At 44.8% G+C, this 20,759-nt stretch overlaps 1 protein-coding gene across 2 annotated transcripts in view; it reads left to right on the top strand.

Moving 5' to 3' along the window:
• DCX (doublecortin) overlaps window positions 1-20,759 on the top strand; it is a 98,774-nt gene that overhangs the window by 23,978 nt on the left and 54,037 nt on the right. For both annotated transcript variants that reach the window (XM_081964026.1, XM_081964027.1), the window contains exon 4: window positions 2,115-2,455. In XM_081964026.1, the coding sequence (XP_081820152.1) occupies window positions 2,115-2,455 (341 nt within the window). The remainder of the gene's footprint in view (window positions 1-2,114; window positions 2,456-20,759) is intronic.

Raw genomic sequence — 20,759 nt, forward strand, 5'->3', positions numbered from 1 at the left:
CCCGTTACTTGTCCTAGCTTTTGCCAACCTAGCAGTTTGAAAGCATGTAAAATGCCAGCCACATGGCCACAGAGACGTCTTCGGACAGCGCTGGCTCTTCGGTTTTGAAACGGAGATGAGCACCGTTCATCCCTCTAGATTTGGGAACGATTTAGCACATATGTGCGGGGGGAATCTTTACCTTTTCCTTATTAAAAGCAAAGTCAGGAAACGAGATGAATATCAGATGAAATGCCACTGAGAGACAGAATTGCTGGAGATAGCAACTGTGGAGACAGAGATGTGGAGATACATGCACTACAAAGGGCGACAAGCGATAATTCTTCCTGTTAACTATATGTAGAATTATTTCAGCAATCAGAACTTTGATTGCCACCTTTGTGTTGGCAGTTTACAGATTATAGTGCTTGATTGGGGAGATGGGAGTGAAAAGATTCTGGCTAGACGTTGTTCTAAAATTGTCTCTCTTCCTCCTGTAATGAGTAGACATAAGGTTGGGTTTGTTAGATACATTGCAATGTCAAAAATTAATTACATCCATGACAGCAGTTGTGTTACTTGACAAGACTCTTCCACTGCAGCTGCCTTTAGATCCTTTCTCTTTTAGTGGTTTCAGTATAATATAAGCACAGCCCTTTGAAAATGGCTAGGTTCCAGGAAATTGTTCTTTCAGAGCAGCAAATTTAGCCTCATTGTTTTTCCTCTTGCACATTTAGTTTAAGATTCTTTTTTCTAGCTCACGGGTCTCCAAACTTGGCAACTTGGAGACTTGTGGACTTTGAAGTCACAATGGCATGGGAAAAAGCGACATGACTTTTTTTTCCACATAACCAGTGGTGGGATTCAGCCGGTTCGCATCTATTGGGGAGAACCGGTTGTTAACTTTCTAAGCAGTTTGGAGAACCAGTTGTTGGAAGAAATCTATTGTTTTTTCCCACTTTACAGGGCTAATCCTGTAAGGAAGGCAGGAAGGAAACATTCTGGCGTTGTTTCCAGATGAATCTTTATTGCCCTGCTTACAGAAACTGCCTCTCTGGTTAACCCTTGTTACATTGTAACAGCCAAGGCAAAGCGCCCATCGACCTGAGTGACGTTGAGTTGGCCACGGCCACACAGTCACATGGCCACTGAGCCATGCCTACCCAGCTGGTAATTCGGGTAGAGAACCAGTTGTTAAATCATTTGAATCCCACCACTGCACATAACCATTGTAACATCTCCATGGTCACATGATCAAAATTCACATACTTGGCAACTGACTCATATTTATGACCATTGCGGTTTCCCGGGGTTGTATGATTCATTTAACAACCATGTTCCTAACTTAACAACTGCAGTGAGTCACTTAACATTTGTTGCAAGAAATGTAATAAAATGGGGCAAAACTCACTTAACAACTTTCTCACTTAGCAACAGAAACGTTGGGCTCATTTTTTCCAGGGTCTGCAGGGGAAGCAAAAACCCTTCCACTATTTCTCCAGAAAGCAATGAGTGTACTACTCCTTCTGGGAAATTATACCCATGGGAAACATTTTTCTCTCTCGTGATTTCCCTTGAGAATTAATGAAAGTATAGAAAAAAGCAGAGGAATTGCAGACCACTGGAGGAAAAGTTGCATCATGAAAGACAGGATAGTTAGCACATGTTTCTTTCATCTTGGAATCAATGAATCAATCAACCAACCAACCAACCAATTGTAAAAATCTGAGAGATGGGAGACGAACTAACTTTCTCTGAGTATTGAGATATTGGCTTTATTTTTGTGTTGTGCTGTAGGTATGTTTCGATGTACTGTTAGATGTCCAGAGTTACTCTGTTGAGCTGGGTGACCACATAAATCAAGTAAATAAACAAATAAACATATACATGTGTTTTCATTAGATGTATTCAAACAGGGAATGCTAACTCTTGGTGGCCAGATAGACTCAGATGGAGAAGATGATAGAGATGGATGGATGGATAGGTAACAGAAAAGATGGTCTTTCAGAAGCCACCTGCATTCCACATTTGACCTCTCTCTTTAGAGATGTCCAAACCTCTATGACTATCCTTCCTGCTGAAAAGAGCTTGCTTCTGCCCTTGATAAATATCCCTACATTTTCTGTTCTTCACAGGAGAAAGCTATGTATGTTCATCAGACAACTTCTTTAAGAAAGTGGAGTATACCAAGAATGTCAACCCAAACTGGTCAGTCAATGTGAAAACCTCTGCCAACATGAAAGCTCCTCAGTCCCTGGCCAGTAGCAACAGTGCCCAGGCGAAGGAGAACAAGGATTTTGTGCGTCCCAAGTTGGTGACCATCATCCGGAGTGGAGTGAAGCCAAGGAAGGCGGTGCGCGTGCTCCTGAATAAGAAAACAGCTCATTCTTTTGAGCAGGTGCTCACTGACATTACCGAAGCCATAAAGCTGGAAACTGGAGTCGTTAAAAAGCTGTATACACTGGATGGGAAGCAGGTAAGGCCTTTAAACCTTCTGCTCAGCAGTGGGACAAACAAGGACATAGCAACCTTTTGGTAAACTGGTTCCAGTTATGGTCAAGCCATAAGTTTATGTGGAAGAGAATTGAATTCTTTATTGGCCAAGTGTGATTGGACACACAAGGAATTTGTCTGTGGTGCATATAGAATAGAATAGAGAATAGAATAGAATAGAATAGAATAGAATAGAATAGAATATAGAGTAGAATAGAATAGAATAGAATAGAATAGAGTAGAATAGAGTAGAATAGAATAGAATATAGAATAAAGTAGAGTAGAATAGAATAGAATAGGAGTAGGAGTAGGAGTAGGAATAGAATATAGAGTAGAGTAGAGTAGAATAGAATAGAATAGAAAAGAGTAGAGTAGAGTAGAGTAGAATAGAATATAGAATAAAGTAGAGTAGAATAGAATAGAATAGGAGTAGGAGTAGGAGTAGGAATAGAATATAAAGTAGAGTAGAATAGAATAGAATAGAAGAATAGAATAGAATAGAATAGGAATAGGAATAGGAGTAGAATATAGAGTAAAGTAGAGTAGAGTAGAGTAGAATAGAATAGAATAGAATAGAATAGAATAGAAATAGAATTTTTTATGGCCCAAATGTGACTGGACACACAAGGAATTTGTCTTCGGTGCAGGAGCTCTCAGTGTACATAAAAAGACAAGATACATTCATCAAAAATCATACGGTACAACACTTAATGATAGTCACAGGGTACAAATAAGCAAACAGGAAACAATCAATATCAATATACATCGTAAGGATACAAGCAACAAAGTTACAGTCATAAGTGGGAGGTGATGGGTGATAGGAACGATGAGAAGATTAATAGTAATTGTAATGCAGCCTTAGTGAATAGTTTGACAGTGATGAGAGAATTAGTTGTTTAACAGAATTAAGCAAACAAAAACATAGCCATAGACACATAAAAATAGTACATATAAATGGGACAGTAGGACAGGGTTGGTAGGCACGCTGGTGGGCTTATGCACGCCCCCTTAGGGACCTCTTAAGAAATGTGTAAGGTCCACGGTAGACAGCTTAAGGTAAAAGGTATGGGGGTTAGAGGAACCAACAACAGGATCGAGTAGGGTGTTCCACTCATTTACTATTCTATTGCTGAAATAGTTTTTCCTGCCATCAGGTTTGTATCTATTGATAGCCCTCGTGTTATTGCAGTTGAAATAAAAGTAGTCATTAATAGGTAGGACTTTATGGCAGATCATCTTGCGCACTAAACTCAGGTCGGAATGTAGATGGCATAGTTCAAGGTTATCCAGGCCTAAAATTTCAAAATTCCTGGTGGTATATGGAATGTTATTGCTAGCAGAGGAGCTGAGTACTCTTCTTGTAAAATACAGTACCTCTGGACCCTCTCTAATGTTTTAATGGAATTATAGGGATTTCACCAAGGCAGCCATTGTCGGTGTCATCTTGGATCAAAAGATGAAAAAATGCTTTAACGTGGTGGTTTATAGGCTGACATTTAGAATCCACCTCATCTTAATCTGGAGTCTAGAATCCAGAAATTAGACTTCTTAAATTCATAAGTTCCTTTCAGGAGAGTCTTTTTCTTCTTTTGTGTCTCTAAACAAAATTTGATTTCTTACTCTGACTGATAGAGGTCTTGATTTGGGTCATCTGAAATTTCTATAATCCAGATTAGCTTCTCTTGAGTGGTGTATGAGATTACACTTAGACTAATGTGATCTGTTGTGGTTATGTGAACCTGGACATCATGTTAGTAAATCGTGGCTTATGATTTAACATGATCTGTGGGGAAGTACCTTCTATGACTTAATTCTAAAACCATAAAATCACCCAGAACTTCCTCCTGCATTATAAATGCACTGGGAAATAAGTAACATTGGCGCATTGATTCAAACTATTCATTTAAACGTAAAGAAGAAGGGAGGAAAATACAACTCCATATATATAGTCATTTCAATATTTTTAGGTACTGCAAAAGCTTAAATCTATTTTAAGGGGGGGGGGGAGAGAAACAGCACTGAAACAATACTAGGTATAAATAAAAAGAAAGAGAGGAAGGAAAGGGCAGCTTGTAAATATGTAATTATAACCTAAATAATTCAAGAATGTTGAGCCAAATTGCTTGAAAATCCTCTCTCCTGTCTCTCTGCTGAAAACCTGCCCGTTCACCCAAGGAATGATGCCTTCAACAATCAAATGTGGGGGTAATTCATTAAATAATTCAAAAGCCAAGCTATCCTTATTCAAATCCACGTACTCCCAAATTTGAAACTGTAATCCTTTCCACCAATTCCTTTCTCCTGCCCTTTACAATCAATAGATCTCTTACCCTTGTTTTCTCTGATGTCCGTTTTTTTGGATACAAGAAGCCATCATGACTAAGTGAATGTCCAACGAAGCTCAAAATTAGCCTGCTAAAGTGGCCACCATCTGCTCCCCGACTTGTCACGCCAGTGGCAGCAGGAACTAAATTGTCACTACAGTTTGCATCACGGAGAGAAGGGCAGCCAATGTTCGGAGAATAGCAGGTGCAAAATGGCTGGGATTCTAATCACTAGGAATATTCCTCAAAAGACAGCTCTGTGCAAGCAGTTTGTTCTTGTTTTGGTCTCTCAACAGTTAAAGACAGTGAGCTTGTCAGCTGGAAAGCTGGCAGCCTGGGTTCGAGACTCGAGCGCTGCACAACAGGGTGAGCTCCCGTTCCTTGCTCCAGCTCCTTTCGAAAGCAAGCCTATGCGAGTAGATTAATAAGTACCACTTTGCTGGGAATGGAACAGCGTTCTGTGTACCTCGGCATATAGTCATGGTGGCCACATAATTACACTGCATTCATAAGTGGGAGGAGATGGGTGATAAGAACGATGAGAAGACTAATAGAAATCTTAATGCAGCCTTAGTGAATAGTTTGACAATGGTGAGGGAATTATTTGTTTAGCAGAGTGATGGCGTTCGGGGAAAACCTGTCCTTGTGTCTAGTTGTCTTGGTGTGCAGTGCTCTATAGCGTTGTTTTGAGGGTAGGAGTTGAAACAATTGATGTCCAGGATGCAAGGGGTCTGTAAATATTTTCACAGCCCACTTTCTGACTCATGCAGTGTACAGGTCCTCAATGGAAGGCAGGTTGGTACTAATTGTTTTTTTCTGCAGTTCTGATTCTCCTCTGAAGTCTGTGTCTGTCTTGTTGTTAGAAGGAGTGGGAAGGGAAGGGAAAGAGAAAGGAAGGGACATCTGATTGGAATAGCTGAAGATTGCTGAAGAAACCCCAACGAATGACAAACAGAAACATTTTTTGGGTAGGTCATTTCCTGGCTTGCTTAAGGGATTACCTTAAATATCTTTGGATCAATGAACAATGTGAAGGTTTTAAAGCATCATGGGATAAGTGTTAAAACAGAGATGATGGGGAAATAAAAATGAAGACTGCTCAGGGGGAGCATTAAATACTGATTGTGTGTGTGAGGAAAACTGGGGGGAGGGTCAAACCTCAGAAGGTTTGAAATCCTGAGGTAAAACAGAACTGAGCTTCCACATGAATGAACTCTGCATCAAAATGGTGTTTATTGCACTATTTTATGTCAGTCGATACTAAAAGATTCCTAACCAGGGGCAAGAGGAGAAAGAGAATAGATGGCTGATGCATTTCACATGTACTTCATTGAGAAACAACCTGTGGCTTGAAATTTCAAACATACTCTCAGAAGAGTTTGCACATCAGAGCACTTATTTATAGCACATGGCAGCTCCTAAAATATACTGGCAAGGATCAGAAATTAATGAGTCACAAGGGCTCCTTTAAATATCTACACACAGGTCACAAAGAGTTGTGTGTGAGTATTGCTGTTTTAAGCCAAGAACGTTGAAAATGGCCAACGTAACAAAGGCACTTTGGTTGATGTTGTATTTTGACCGTAGAGATTATGTGACAGGCATTTTTTGAGTTACAACAAATATTTATCAGGAAATAAAGGTAGACATTTAATTAATATCACAAAGGTTGGTCGTTTCATCCACCCCCCAAATAAGCACTGAAATGACACCCCAGTCCTGATAAAGCTGTTTGTTTCCATGTTGAGTTCAGAATAGAAGGAATCATAAGCAATCTGTTTTCTTCTCCATGTTGAGACAGAGATTTGACTAAAATGTTAGAATATTCATGACTAGGAGAGACATGGGAACAAGGTCAGCCAATGGGAGCTTAAACAGATCTGAGTCTGTGCAGAGAATTGAAACAGAAACCTAAGCAGTCTGCTGCTCTGAGAAGTAAACTAGCAGTCTGTCTGGGCTTGTCTGCTGAAGTGAAGCTAACTGCTTGTGTTTGCCTTCCCCTGCCACGCCCACCAAGCCATGCCCACAGAACTGGTAGTAAAAAATTTTGAATCCCTGCACTGATCATCTAAGAAGAGTATTGATCATAGGTAGAAAAATAATAGTAGTGCAACTTCAATCGCATTGCATCACTCTCATGTCGGAAGCACCAAGGCATTTCTAGGTTGAAAGGATTAGTTAGGGGCATCACTGTTGCCTGGGGGATACCCAGTTGGGAGCTCCTTTCATGTCCCTGGCAGGAGCTGGAGCGAAGGATGGGAGCTCACCTTGCCTCACAGCAGCACCTGGGTCTCAAACATTGACTCGCTAACCTCCAATGCAGCATCCTAATCAAGTGAGTCACCGTGCTCTACATGAACTTCAACAATAAGTCAATATTTACTTACCCAAACAAATAAACAGAAGGACTGCAGACAAGCAAAAAAGCAGCAGGAGCGATCTCCGACTTCCTGCTGGCTTCCCCAATGACTTTGCCTCTTAGAAGCTACCCAGAGAACATTGGAAATCAAAATAACGTGGTCACAGAGATACCGCAAGAGTCACAACTTTGCGAATAAAACTGATCTGAAAATCCTTGAAATTTCAATTCCACACCTCTAATAGGTCCTGGATTTGTTTATGCATTTTTAAGTTAGCAGATTTTAGGTACCTTAATTCAAAAATTGTTGCAATGCAATGCACCATTTGGGCTAACATGAAGGTACAAACAGACAAACAAAATGGCAGCTTTAGTAGTGTATAGATATTTCGTCAGTGAACTCCTCCTCACTCCTGCCAAAATTCCATTTTCTTTAAGCAGAAATGTAAAATAAATTCGGCACGTGGATAAGGCAACACAGGACATGGGACACTAATCCTTGCTTCAGTTTGAATCAACTCAAGAAATAAGCAAAACGACATCTCCAGAAACTGCTAAAAGCAAAATTCCAAACCATTCTTATTTTAGAAGTTGCCTCTTCTTTGACTCAAATGTTATATCTCCCTGAAGCCCCAAACCAGAAGCTTTAGCTCGGGCAGCTTCTCTGTGCTGCAGATTCTGCTTTTCAGTCCGAAAAAGCCAAGAGAAGATAATTTTCACCCTAATTCAAAAGTTAAGACTAAAAAAAGCAAAGAGTGTAGTAATTTAATCACTGTTTCTCCTTAAGCTGTCACAGATAATGCAGTAACAAAAATCTCCTTGCTCCAATTCGAAACCAACAGAAAGTGGGGGGTCGATGCTTATATCTTACTCTGTCCTTGTCATTAGCTCTTATTCTATGAATTTGTTTGGTTTTATATATTTTTTTAAAAATCTGAATGGTTCCTAGGAACGGGAAGTGCAAAGCAATTAAGCCACCTTTGGGATTTGCTAAAGTGGCTGGAGCTGATAAGCCAGGATCAAGGCTGCTGGGGGTTCTCAGGGGATCGGGAGAACCTCTAGCTAAGATTCTGTGCAGTTCAGAGAACCCCCAAATCCCACTCCTGGCTGCGCCCACCTCACCCCTCCCAGGAGTCTCCATACAGCCCATTTTGGATGCAGGAAAGTGCAGGGTATGCACTGAAGCTTGAGGAGGGTGAAAAATGGGCATATTGGAAATTCAGGAAGGCCAGAAATAGGCCTGTTTCCAGCCTCTAGGCAGCCTCCGGAGCCTGGGGACGCTGTTTTCGCCCTCCCGGAGTCTCAAAGACAGCCTCCAGAGCCCTGTGAGGGCAAAAACACCCCCCCCCCCCCGTTGTGGCCCAGTAGGAGCCGTTGGAGTTGCCACCAGACTACGACAGCGAGGGTCCCTCTGAGTCGGCTCAGGAGGATGTGGAGGACCCTGGACAGGGTTCCGACTCTGAGCAGGGCGCAGAGAGGCTGGTTGGCCACCAGGAGGCGCCTGAGGCATGGAGCAGTGGTGAAAGCCAAAGGAAGGGGGCTCCTGATGTCATGCCTTGGAGCAGTGGGGAGGAGTCACAGGACAGTGAGTCAGACATCAGCAGTAAGCTATTAGATGCTCGTTACCAACGTGCTTCCTGGCGTAAGGAGCAATTGAGCAATTACAGGAGGTAATTGCTCTCAGCTGCTGATAATTAGACTCCTCTCCAGACTATAAAGGGACTGCTTGTGGACACACCCTTTGCAGGAATCAACTGATCATTGGAGTTGGAGAAGCTCAGATCTGTGTCGCACTTTGGCAGGCTGGATTGCTGCCAAAGGGTTTACCTGGATTGCTGCCAATCTGTTCCCTGGATCTTGGCAGGCAGGAGTGCTGCTAAGGTGATTATCTGGAGCTTGGTAGCTGGATTGCTGCCCAGAGTGCTATCTTGACCTTGGCAGGCTGGATAGCTGCCAAGGTTGAACCTGTATGTCAATAAACATCTCTGGAAGAGTCTTTGTGTCGGAGTGACTTGTTATACAAGAGGAGGGGGTCAGAACACCCCCTATCGTGGTGCAGGAGGCTGATGAGGGCATCCCCACCAAGGCCATGTCCATCCAGAAACCAGGCAGAGAACCCCTTGCTAAAAAAATTTGAAGCCCACCCCTGGCCAGGATGTGGAATAGAGCAAAGTTGACATGGTAGAAAATATTTGTAGCCCGAATGGTAGATGTTGGCGGTCGTTTGTTCTCCGAGTCTACTGTTTAGCTTCCGAACATTTCATCACCACGGTAGGTAACATCATCAGCAAGACTTCAGTTAATGGGTCTTGTTTCAGTTCTCCACATGACCAACTGACCACGTGAGCACCGAAGATCAATAAAAGTGGAGGAGAACTGAAGCAAGACGCTTCAATTGAAGTCCCCACTGATGATGTTACCTAGGCTGGTGATGAAATGTTCAGAAACCACACAGCGAGGTCGGAGAACAAACCAACGCCAATATAGAGCAAAGCTTTCTGCCCATGGGGAAACAAATTTCTCTCCCGAGCTATTATATTTTAAGGGAAAGACTTATCGTATTTTTCGGAGTATAGGAGGGTGAAAGTTTGGGTGCATCTTATACACCGAATGTAGTCCCGCCCACCTGCCAGCCCCCACCCTTTGGTCTCTGTCTCCTAGCAATTTGCCTCCTTGCAGCAAACAGCCTGTTTCAGCTTCAGCACAGCTTGATTAGCACAAGCAGCTGATTGTTGGTTAGATCGCCCTCCCAACCATCAGCTGTTTCAGGCTGCAGGGGCCATTGCCTATTGCCACCGCTGCGCACCCTGTTTTCGGCCTCCGTGCACCCAATTTTCTGCCCATTCTGATCCCTGCTGCCCAGAATGGGCAGAAAATGGGGCACGCGGAGGCTGAAAATGGTGCGTGTGGAGACTGCAATAGTCTATGGCAATCCCTGCAGTCTGAAACAGCTGATCGTCGGGAGGCCGATCCAAGCAACAATCAGCTGCGTGTGCTAAGCAGGCTCTTTTGCTATTTAGCACTCTAAGTTATGCTTTCAGCTTTAACAGGTGGACCAGACAGGAAACATGACCCGATAACCTAATTCTACTTTATTGTAAAGCTACATAAACAGAATCCTGCAAGCCTAAAAGTACAAATCTCCCACCTTTAGAGCCTAATAGCCTAGGGAAGGGTTCTCCCTGAGTGTCCTGCTTCTCCCACTGTGCAGCTGTGGGCTATGCTGTCTCTTATCCTCCCGTTTATTTATTTATTTAGCACAGGAGTCTCCAAACTTGGCAGCTTTAAGACTTGTGGACTTACACCCAAGGGTGGGCTGCTGGGGATTTGTAGCGATTTGGGAGAACCTCTAGCTAAGATTCTGTGCAGTTTGGAGAACATCCAAATCACACTCCTGGCTGGCCCTGCCCATCCTGCCTCACGCCTCCCAGGAGTCCCCACGCGGCCTGTTTTGGATGCAGGTAAGTGCAGGCCACACACGGAGGCTCAGGGAGGGCGAAAAATGTTTGGGAATCTGGCCTCCAGAGCACCTCCAGAGCCTGGGGAGGCTGTTTTCGCCCTCCCGGAGGCTCAATGAAAGCCTCTGTAGCCTGGGAGGGCAAAAACATCCCCTCACCATGTTGCAGGAGGCCGACTAGGCCACTCCCACCCAGCAAGCGGGCAGAGAACCCCTTGCTAAAAGTTTTGAAGCCCACCTCTGCTTACACCCGCAGAATTCCCCAGACAGCATTCCCAGAACTCTGAGGAATTCTGAGAGTTAGGGTTAGCATATACATGTATGTGATACATGTATACAGGGTAATACAGTATATGTTAAAATATTATACAAAGCCATTACAAAAATCATCATAATAGAGTTGCAATAGAATAGATGTTATAGTTAATATCATATAGTTAACATGTTATAGTTAATTATAACCTCTTATGCTCCTTGGCAGCATCTCATCAGTCTATCTTCCAAGGTCTTTTCCACATGCCGTTGCACATTGACATTAATATGCTCTTTCATTTTTCCTCTCTCTTTTTCATTGTTCTTTGGGGCTTTGCATTAGAGCCTTTGTAATCATCAGAGACTGTCTGATTTCTTGTTATATTTTGCAAGTCATAAAGAGAAAAAGAAATGAAAGAAACCTGCAGGCTACCTCAGCTGACTGCTTGCTGCAGTTCAGCAGTTCAAATCTCACCGGCTCAAGGTTGATTCATCCTTCCATCCTTCCGAGGTGGTTAAATGAGAGCAAAGAGGTATGGAATGCTTTCTTTAGTGCCATCTAGCAAACTTCCAGATATTTTCAGTCCAGATCCAATTGTTTGTTGCTGCACTGAGTGAGCTAAATAATCTTGGGGACATGGCAATTAGGAGGCTTTATTGTTGGCAATTCAAAAAAGGCTTGAGTATCCTATACTCAAGTGGCTCAGTGGCTAAGACGCTGAGCTTGTTGATCAGAAAGGTCGGCAGTTCGGCGGTTCGAATCCCTAGCGCCGCATAATGGAGTGAGCTCCCATTACTTGTCCCAGCTTCTGCCAACCTAGAAGTTCGAAAGCACGTAAAAATGCAAGTAGAATAATAGAGACCACCTTTGGTGGGAAGGTAACGGCATTCTGTGCACCTTCGGCATTGAGTCATGCTGGCCACATGACCATGGAGACGTCTTCGGACAGCACTGGCTCTTTGGCTTTGAAATGGAGATGAGCATCGCCCTCTAGAGTTGGGAACGACTAATACATATGTGTGAGGGGAATCTTTGCCTTTACCTTTATCCCATATTAACAAGTCAATGTCTAAATATATTAAAGAATACAATGAATATTTCTTATAAATTTAAGCTGAGATGCATTTAACAAAAGATGTTTTCTGATATTTATATGACAGCTCAGATTCAGTTTCTAAAAGGTCTTATCTCATAAATCCATTAAATTGGAAGTGATGGTTTGGGATTATCTCACCACTGCTAAGGTTCATTTTCATATCTTTAAGTTGGTTACTATGGTGTTACAAAAATAAATGTAGGTTTAAAATGTGTTTACGTATCTCTGTTTTATACCCCAAAGTTGGAATTTACCATTACACGAATAATTATGGATGCCAGGGGCAAAATAAATTATTTTTCGGGATTGCAAAGTCCCACAGGCAATCTCATACCATCCATGTATTTGTTTTATATTCTTAAACTTGGCTCTTTTATTAATTACATGGAAAGATTTATCAATATTATTTCATATAGTCATGACATATGCAAAAATTAGGCTGAATCATTTTCTATGTATACCATATTTTGTTGGTTACTGTTTCCTAGTTTTTTCCCCCTATCAATTTTCTCCTTCCTTCCTTCTCTTCCTCTCCCCCCCCCCTCTCTCTCTGTGGAAATTTCAGCTTGATTGTTTGTTTGTGGATGTTTCATTACCCACCTAGATAACATCATCAATGTGAATGGGCGTGAGGTTTGCTGCCTGTTTAAATATAATGGCTTGCCCTACCACTGTTGGGGATACGGCTCCCTCCTTGGTGGTCCTTGATTAGAGTATTGTTTTCTGCTTGATTGTTTATTTGGCATTAATCCCTGCTTATCTGGCTGCAAGAGGGGATCTACTCTTCTCGTTTCCCTGTTAGGTTCTTTATTGTTTCTTTTGAATGGTGTGAAAATGGGGCTTATCCCTGATTTGTCTGAATGCCAACCTTCCAGTCATTCTCCGGCATTTGGGGATGTGACTTGCTCTAAGATGCTAATAGTTTCCCAGTTTGAAACTGTGGTTGAGCCTGTGAAATGAAATGATTGAACGTTTTAAAAATGAAAAACAGCAGGCAGCAGAATGATACAAAAGGGGTTGTGACACATCACGTAGATAGATGGCTCTCTGAATTTCCATTCTTGCTCAGGTTGTAAAGGATTTGGGCGAGGGCCTATTTTAGAAGTTCCAATGGTGTTTTCCCTGTCCCAATAATCCATGGGGGGGAGGGGGCATCATTATAAAAAGCCTGGAATCACGTTTTCATCCCTGGAGTTTATGATCCCCGTGGTGAATGATTATGAGCCACTGCTAAAGAAAAAAATACCAGTAAGAATGCAGTGCAGTGATAACGAATCTTTTCGGCACTGAGTGCCCAGACCAGAATGTGCATGCATCTGCATACACTGGAGTGCCGGAAGCCCAAAGACCAACTGGCTGGCATGCACATGCCATTTTTTTACCATTTTTTGGACTGTTTTCAGGCCATTTTTGGTCCAGAAAACAGCCTGAAATCACCCTCGAAAACTCCCTAAAAACGCCCTGGGTTTTGGGCATTTTTTGAGCCATCTTAAAGCTGTCAAGTTACAAGACCTTTGCACCCCTAACCCTTTAGAAAAAAACCCAGGGATGTTCAAACTTGACAGATTTTAAGACTTGTGGACTTCAACTCCCAGAATTCCTCCTCCAGTCATGTTGGCTCAGGAACTCTGGCATTTGAAGCACGCAAGTCTTAAAGCTGTCAAGTTACAAGACCCTTGCACCCCTAACCCTTTAGAAAAAAACCCAGGGATGTTCTAACTTGACAACTTTTAAGACTTGTGGACTTCAACTCCCAGAATTCCTCAAGTCATGTTGCTCTTTCGCGTCGGCGCCCCTCTGGCTACCTCCATCCAGACCTGGCAGCTGCGACGAAGTCATCAGCCTGGATCTGCTCCATCTTCGTTTTTTTCACTGAGGGTAGGGCCACTGCTAAAGATGCCAATGAGCCCCTGCCGCCACCAGAATAACTGCTGCCGCCTTCTCCTCCAACAGCACCACCGCATTTGCTGCCCGGTGCTACGGCTGAGGTGAAGCCGCCAAAGCTCCTGCCAGTGCCCCCACCCTTAGCAGCAGTGGCGGTGCCTTCCCCTCCGCTCGAAGCACCTGAGCTGGGCCTCACGTTATCCCTGCCGCCTCTTCCTCCACCACTGTGCTTTTGAGGAGCCATGAAACCTTACTTTTCCTGCTCCTGCCCCCTCCGCCACCTTCCTACTGGCTCCTGTGATAGCGCCTCCGTCAGGTTCCTCCTCACTACCTCACCTTTGCCAGGGCTCCGGCACCCTTTTCCCCTCCCTTGGTCGGTTCGCACCTGCCGTACAGCTCCCGCTCCGCCAGGGGAAAAAAGGCCTCATGGCTCCTCAAAAGCATGGCGGCAGAGGAGGAGACGGCAGGGGTAATGTGGGGCCCAGCTCAGGTGCTCCAAGTGGAGGGGGAGGCACCGCTGCCACTGCCATGGGCGGGGGCACCGGTGGGAGTTTTGGCGGCTTCACCTCAGCTGCAGCACTGGGCAGCAAATCCAGCAGTGCTGTTGGAGGAGGAGGAGGGGGCAGCAGCAGTTATTCCGATGGCGGCGGGGGCTTTGGCGGCTTCACCTCAGACTATGCAAACTACTATCAGTCGCCCCGTGCTCATCAAAGCAAGTCTGTGGAGGGCCTTTGCAGGCGGCCAGTTCTAGCCGCCTGCAAAGGACTTCCCCGTGCTTGCTTTGCTGAATATGGGGTGACTGATGGTAATTTGAGCGGTGCAGCCGGCCCCTAGGAGGTCCTAGGAGACTAGCTGTGCCGCATAAGCTCCTGCCGCCATCCCCACCCCAGCGCCCGTGCTAATTCTAACCTAAGGTGACCAGACGTCCCGCTTTTGGCGCATTCTTTAAAAAAATCAGGACTTTTTAAAAACGCCGCGGGACGCGGTACAAATTGTTAAAAATCGGGACTGTCCCGCCAAAAGTGGGATGTCTGGTCAACTTAGGGAGAGGCCATTAGGTAAGGGCATGTGAGGTGCATGGGGCATTTTCCCCCTCCCTCCCCCTCTCTGTCCTCACCTCCTCACCTCGTGTTGTTTGAGCGGCAAGCAGCCAGAGGAAATGGTGGGGACTGGCTGTGCATGCATTTAAATATTTTTTGGCGAGGGCTTATTTTCGGGGGAGGGCTTATTTTAGCGCATACGCTCAAAAGCCCAATTGGGCTTATCATCTCGGAACAGCTTATTTTCAGGGAAACAGAATGTGTGAGTGTGTGTGTGTGTGTGTGTGTGTGTGTGATGCAACATGATGCATTGTATGTATGAGAACCATTATTTAACTGTATTTAATTAAACTTTTGTAAGGATATTATTGCCACTGCTGCAGACTCTCCAAGCTGAGGTTCCCAATCCAATATTGTGGAGGTTGTCTCTATCTTTTTTTTTAGATATATTTTTTTAAAATTTTCAAAATGAACAGAACACATTTTTTGTCGCCAGCTTGAAGAACTTCTCTTGGATGGATCAGGAACTTTGCAATGTCCCTGAGATCAAGACGTATTCTTTCTGTTCACCGTCTCTGCAGGACGGTTTAGGTCCGATTGGACCACCCTGCGGCAAAAGTATCGGCCGCAGTCTCGGAGCATCGAGAAGGTTGTCTCTGTCTTGAGAAGCATAGACCCTCCACATTATTTCCATCCAAGGCAATATCAAGATCCTGGAATAAAAATTATCCAGCTGATTTAATGCCTTGCTTCATTTCCTCTGTTCCTTTTCCCTAACTTCTGGCTTTTGATGGAGGTTGAGGATCCTCCCCCCCACCCCCACCCCCCATTGTGCAATCTGGCAGCTGCAGGGGCGAATTGCTAGGTGACAGTTCTTGGAGCACAAAGAAGCTGTCTGGGGAGGCTGGTCCTGCCATTTCCAAGCAGCTGTGCAGAATTAGCACTTGCCTTTTTCTCACTTTCACCATTTCCAGGAGCTCAGTCAGTATTAAGCATCTCCCCAAGATGAAAGACCAGCAGAAGCTCAATTCTCCTCTTTCCTCCTTCCTTAAAATCTCTTTTCTGGCTAAAAAATGGGGGAATTGCATGCAACTTGGCTTTGTATGGCTGAAGGTAGAGCAGTTAAAGGGCAACTGGCAGGATACCAGGCTCTTATTCCCTTTGTTGGTGGTCCTAGACTCTGCAACAGGATTGAGCCGTTGCCAGTTTGGGGGGAGGGGCTTATCCCAATCCAAGGGCAAAGCTTGTGTCTCTGCGTTGTTAACAAATGCAGTCAGTATTCCACTCATGAGTCAAAAGGAGCAAAGGCAGCATCTCTCTTGTCTTCCTTTGTCAAACGGTGTGATGTAAACCACCCAGCAACTTTCTGTCTTAAGAGAAGGATCCTAGGTTGATTGCCTAGATGTCAAGCAGAGGCACTGGGTACCTGGGAATGGGTACATCCAGGCACCAATCCTGATACAACATACAATATACAACGGCCCTCTCAATTCTTGGCAAGTAGATGGGGAAGAAATGGAGGTAGTGACAGATTTTATTTTCCTGGGCTCCAGGATCACCGCAGATGGGGACGGCAGCCAAGAAATTAAAAGACGCTTGCTCCTGGGCAGGAAAGCTATGGCAAAATTAGACAGCAGACTTAAAAGCTGAGACCCTGACAACAAAAGTGTGTATAGCCAAGGCGATGGGTTTTCCCAGTTGCAATGGATGGCTGTGAAAGTTGGACCATAAGGAATGTTGAGCACCAAAGAATGGAGGCCTTTGAACTCTGGTGCTGGAGAAGACTCCTGCGAGTCCCTTGGACTGCAAGGTGGTCAAACCAGTCAGTCCTAGATGAGATCAACTCTGACTACTCTTTAGAAGGCCAGATACTGAAGAGGAAACTCAAATACTTTGGCCACCTAATGAGAAGGAAGGACTCCCTGGAGAAGAGCCTCATGCTGGGAAAGATTGAGGGCAAAAGAAGAAGGGGATGACAGAGAAGGAGATGGCTGGATGGAGTCACCGTAGCAGTTGGTGTGAATTTAATGGACTCCAGAGGATGGTAGTGGACAGGAAGGCCTGGAGGAACGTCATCCATGGGGTCGCGATGGGTCGGACATGACTTTGCAACTAACAACCATCTCCATTCCCTCCCCACTCCAGGGGAAGGATACTGCAAAATCTCCATTCCCTCCCCACTCCAGGGGAAGGATACTGCAAAATCTCCATTCCCTCCCCACTCCAGGGGAAGGATACTGCAAAATCTCCATTCCCTCCCCACTCCAGGGGAAGGATACTGCAAAATCTCCATTCCCTCCCCACTCCAGGGGAAGGATACTGCAAAATCTCCATTCCCTCCCCACTCCAGGGGAAGGATACTGCAAAATCTCCATTCCCTCCCCACTCCAGGGGAAGGATACTGCAAAATCTCCATTCCCTCCCCACTCCAGGGGAAGGATACTGCAAAATCTCCATTCCCTCCCCACTCCAGGGGAAGGATACTGCAAAATCTCCATTCCCACCCCACTCCAGGGGAAGGATACTGCAAAATCTCCATTCCCTCCCCACTCCAGGGGAAGGATACTGCAAAATCTCCATTCCCTCCCCATCCCAGGGGAAGAATACTGCAAAATCCCCATTCCCTCCCCAGTCCAGGGGAAGGATACTGCAAAATCTCCATTCCCTCCCCAGTCCAGGGGAAGGATACTGCAAAATCTCCATTCCCTCCCCACCCCAGGGGAAGAATACTGCAAAATCCCCATTCCCTCCCCAGTCCAGGGGAAGGATACTGCAAAATCTCCATTCCCTCCCCACTCCAGGGGAAGGATACTGCAAAATCCCCATTCCCTCCCCAGTCCAGGGGAAGGATACTGCAAAATCTCCATTCCCTCCCCACCCCAGGGGAAGAATACTGCAAAATCCCCATTCCCTCCCCAGTCCAGGGGAAGGATACTGCAAAATCTCCATTCCCTCCCCACTCCAGGGGAAGGATACTGCAAAATCTCCATTCCCTCCCCACTCCAGGGGAAGGATACTGCAAAATCTCCATTCCCTCCCCACTCCAGGGGAAGGATACTGCAAAATCTCCATTCCCACCCCACTCCAGGGGAAGGATACTGCAAAATCTCCATTCCCTCCCCACTCCAGGGGAAGGATACTGCAAAATCTCCATTCCCTCCCCATCCCAGGGGAAGAATACTGCAAAATCCCCATTCCCTCCCCAGTCCAGGGGAAGGATACTGCAAAATCTCCATTCCCTCCCCAGTCCAGGGGAAGGATACTGCAAAATCTCCATTCCCTCCCCACCCCAGGGGAAGAATACTGCAAAATCCCCATTCCCTCCCCAGTCCAGGGGAAGGATACTGCAAAATCTCCATTCCCTCCCCACTCCAGGGGAAGGATACTGCAAAATCCCCATTCCCTCCCCAGTCCAGGGGAAGGATACTGCAAAATCTCCATTCCCTCCCCACCCCAGGGGAAGAATACTGCAAAATCCCCATTCCCTCCCCAGTCCAGGGGAAGGATACTGCAAAATCTCCATTCCCTCCCCACTCCAGGGGAAGGATACTGCAAAATCTCCATTTCCTCCCCACTCCAGGGGAAGAATACTGCAAAATCCCCATTGCCTCTTCACTCCATTTCCTCCCGATCAGCTGGGATTCAGGAGGCAGAGAAGAGATGGGGGCAGGGCCAGTCAGAGGTAGCATTTACCCTTTCTCCGAACTACTCAAAATTTTCGCTACTGGTTCTCCAGAACTGGTCAGAACCTGCTGAATACTATCTCTGCGAAGATCTGATGGTTCTCACCATTAAGTAGGTGCCTTCTTTGGGACATGAATTCTCTCATTGAACCCCTTCTGAGGCTAGTGCAATTTTTTTATGTACCTGCAAGGATTTTCAGATAATCAATTTATTGCTTGGATTTAGACCGTCGCTGGATTTGCTTAGCATATCTTACCAGCTCAGTTAAAGATTTAGTAGTTACAATTCCATTATTTCCTAAACTGAATTAGTGTAGCCCATGTTTTTACATGAACCCCCAACAAGTCAAAAATGTCAAGATGGCAGCCTAAACTGTCTGATAAAAACCTTGCCATTTTAAAAAAGTTTTGAGTTGTTTATCCCTCGCCTGGTGTGTGTTTACTGATACATTATTTTATATGTGGGTGGTTTTCATCCTATATATGGTGTGCAGAGTTGTATAGTTGGGAAAGTTGGACATGAAAAAAATAGACAAGAAAAAAATCAACTTGTTCCAGTCTTTGTTGCTGGAGTAATCTCCTGGGCATTACTTGGACAGCAAAGGTAACAATAAGCAAGTACCAGAGCGTACTAAACAAGACGTATCGCTGGAAGGCAAAATCACAAAGTTCCACCTTATTTATTTTGGTCATGTCATGTGCTCAAACTCACTAGAAAAGGCAGTTATGCTCAGAACAGTCAGAGGTAAAAGGAAACAAGGCTGCCAAAAAAAAAACGATGGGTAGACACTATCCAGGTTGACACTAGGTAGAGCATAAAACATTGAAAGAAGGTGTACAGGGACAGTATATATGGAGAGAATCACTAAGAATTGGACACGATTGAACAGCTAGCATCATTGTTCTATGTATGTTAGGGTCATGATAAAACAGGTAATGCTTGACTTGTTGTTGCTAATTGTAAAGTCATGATCGACCCATCACAACCCCATGTACAACGTTCCTCCAGGCCTTCCTGTACTCTACCATCCTCTGGAGTCCATTGAGCTGCTTCGGTGACTCCATCCAGCCACCTCCTTCTCTGTTGTCCCTTCTTCTTTTGCCCTCAATCTTTCCCAGCATTAGGCTCTTCTCCAAAGAGTCCTTCCTTCTCATTAGGTGGCCAAAGTCTTTGAGTTTCATCTTCAGGATCTGGCCTTCTAAAGAGCAGTCAGGGTGGATCTCCTCTAGGACTGACCGGTTGGATGGCCCCGTAGTCCAAGGGACTCGCAGGAGTCTTCTCCAACACCAGAGTTCAAAGGCCTCCATTCTTTGGCACTCAGCCTTTCTTATGGTCCAACTTTCACAGCCATCCATTGCAACTGGGAAAACCAAAACCTTGACTATATGCACTTTTGTTGCCAGGGTGATGTCTCTGCTTTTTAGTTTGCTGTCTAGGGCAATGCTAGACTTAAAACCATACTTGAGCTCAACATTTCCCTTGCTAAGCATGACAATTGTTAAGTGAGTTTTGCCCTGTTTTATGACCTTTCTTGCCACAGTTAAGTGAATCACTGTAGTTGTTAAGTTACTAATGCATTTGTCAAATGAACCTGGCTTTCCTATTGACTTTGCTTGTCAGATGGTCGCAAAAAGTGATCACACAACCACAGCACTGTCATAAATACATGCCGGTTGGCAAGCATCCAAATTTTGATTACATGACCACAGCATGCCACAATGGTTGTAAGTCTGGAAATGGTCATAAGTCACTTTTTTTCAGTGCCATAATAAGTTTGAATGGTCTCTAAATGAATGGTTGCAAGTGAGGAACTATATGTACCAGGTTTATATTTCCTATGCTGGAGTTAGTAGTGATAGTTCTGAAGAGGGAGGAAAGGAGGAAGGAAGGAAAGAGAAGAGAAGGACTAGGGGAGACATGATAGTAATGTTCTAATATTTGAGGGGCTGCCACAGAGAGGAGGGGGTCAAGCTGTTTTCCAAAGCACCTGAAGGCCAGACAAGGAATAATGGATGGAAACTGACCAAGGAGAGATTCAACCTAGAAATAAGGAGGAACTTTCTGACAGTGAGAACAATCAACCCATGGAACAGAAGTTGCCTTTGGAAGTTGTGGAAGCTTTGTCACTTGAGACTTTCAAGAAGAGACTGGGCTGCCATTTGTCAGAAATGGTGTAGGGTCTCCTGCTTG

The sequence above is a fragment of the Natrix helvetica genome (genome assembly GCF_964273705.1).
Source record: "Natrix helvetica genome assembly, chromosome: 11".
In the NCBI taxonomy this organism is placed as follows: Eukaryota; Metazoa; Chordata; class Lepidosauria; order Squamata; family Natricidae; genus Natrix; species Natrix helvetica.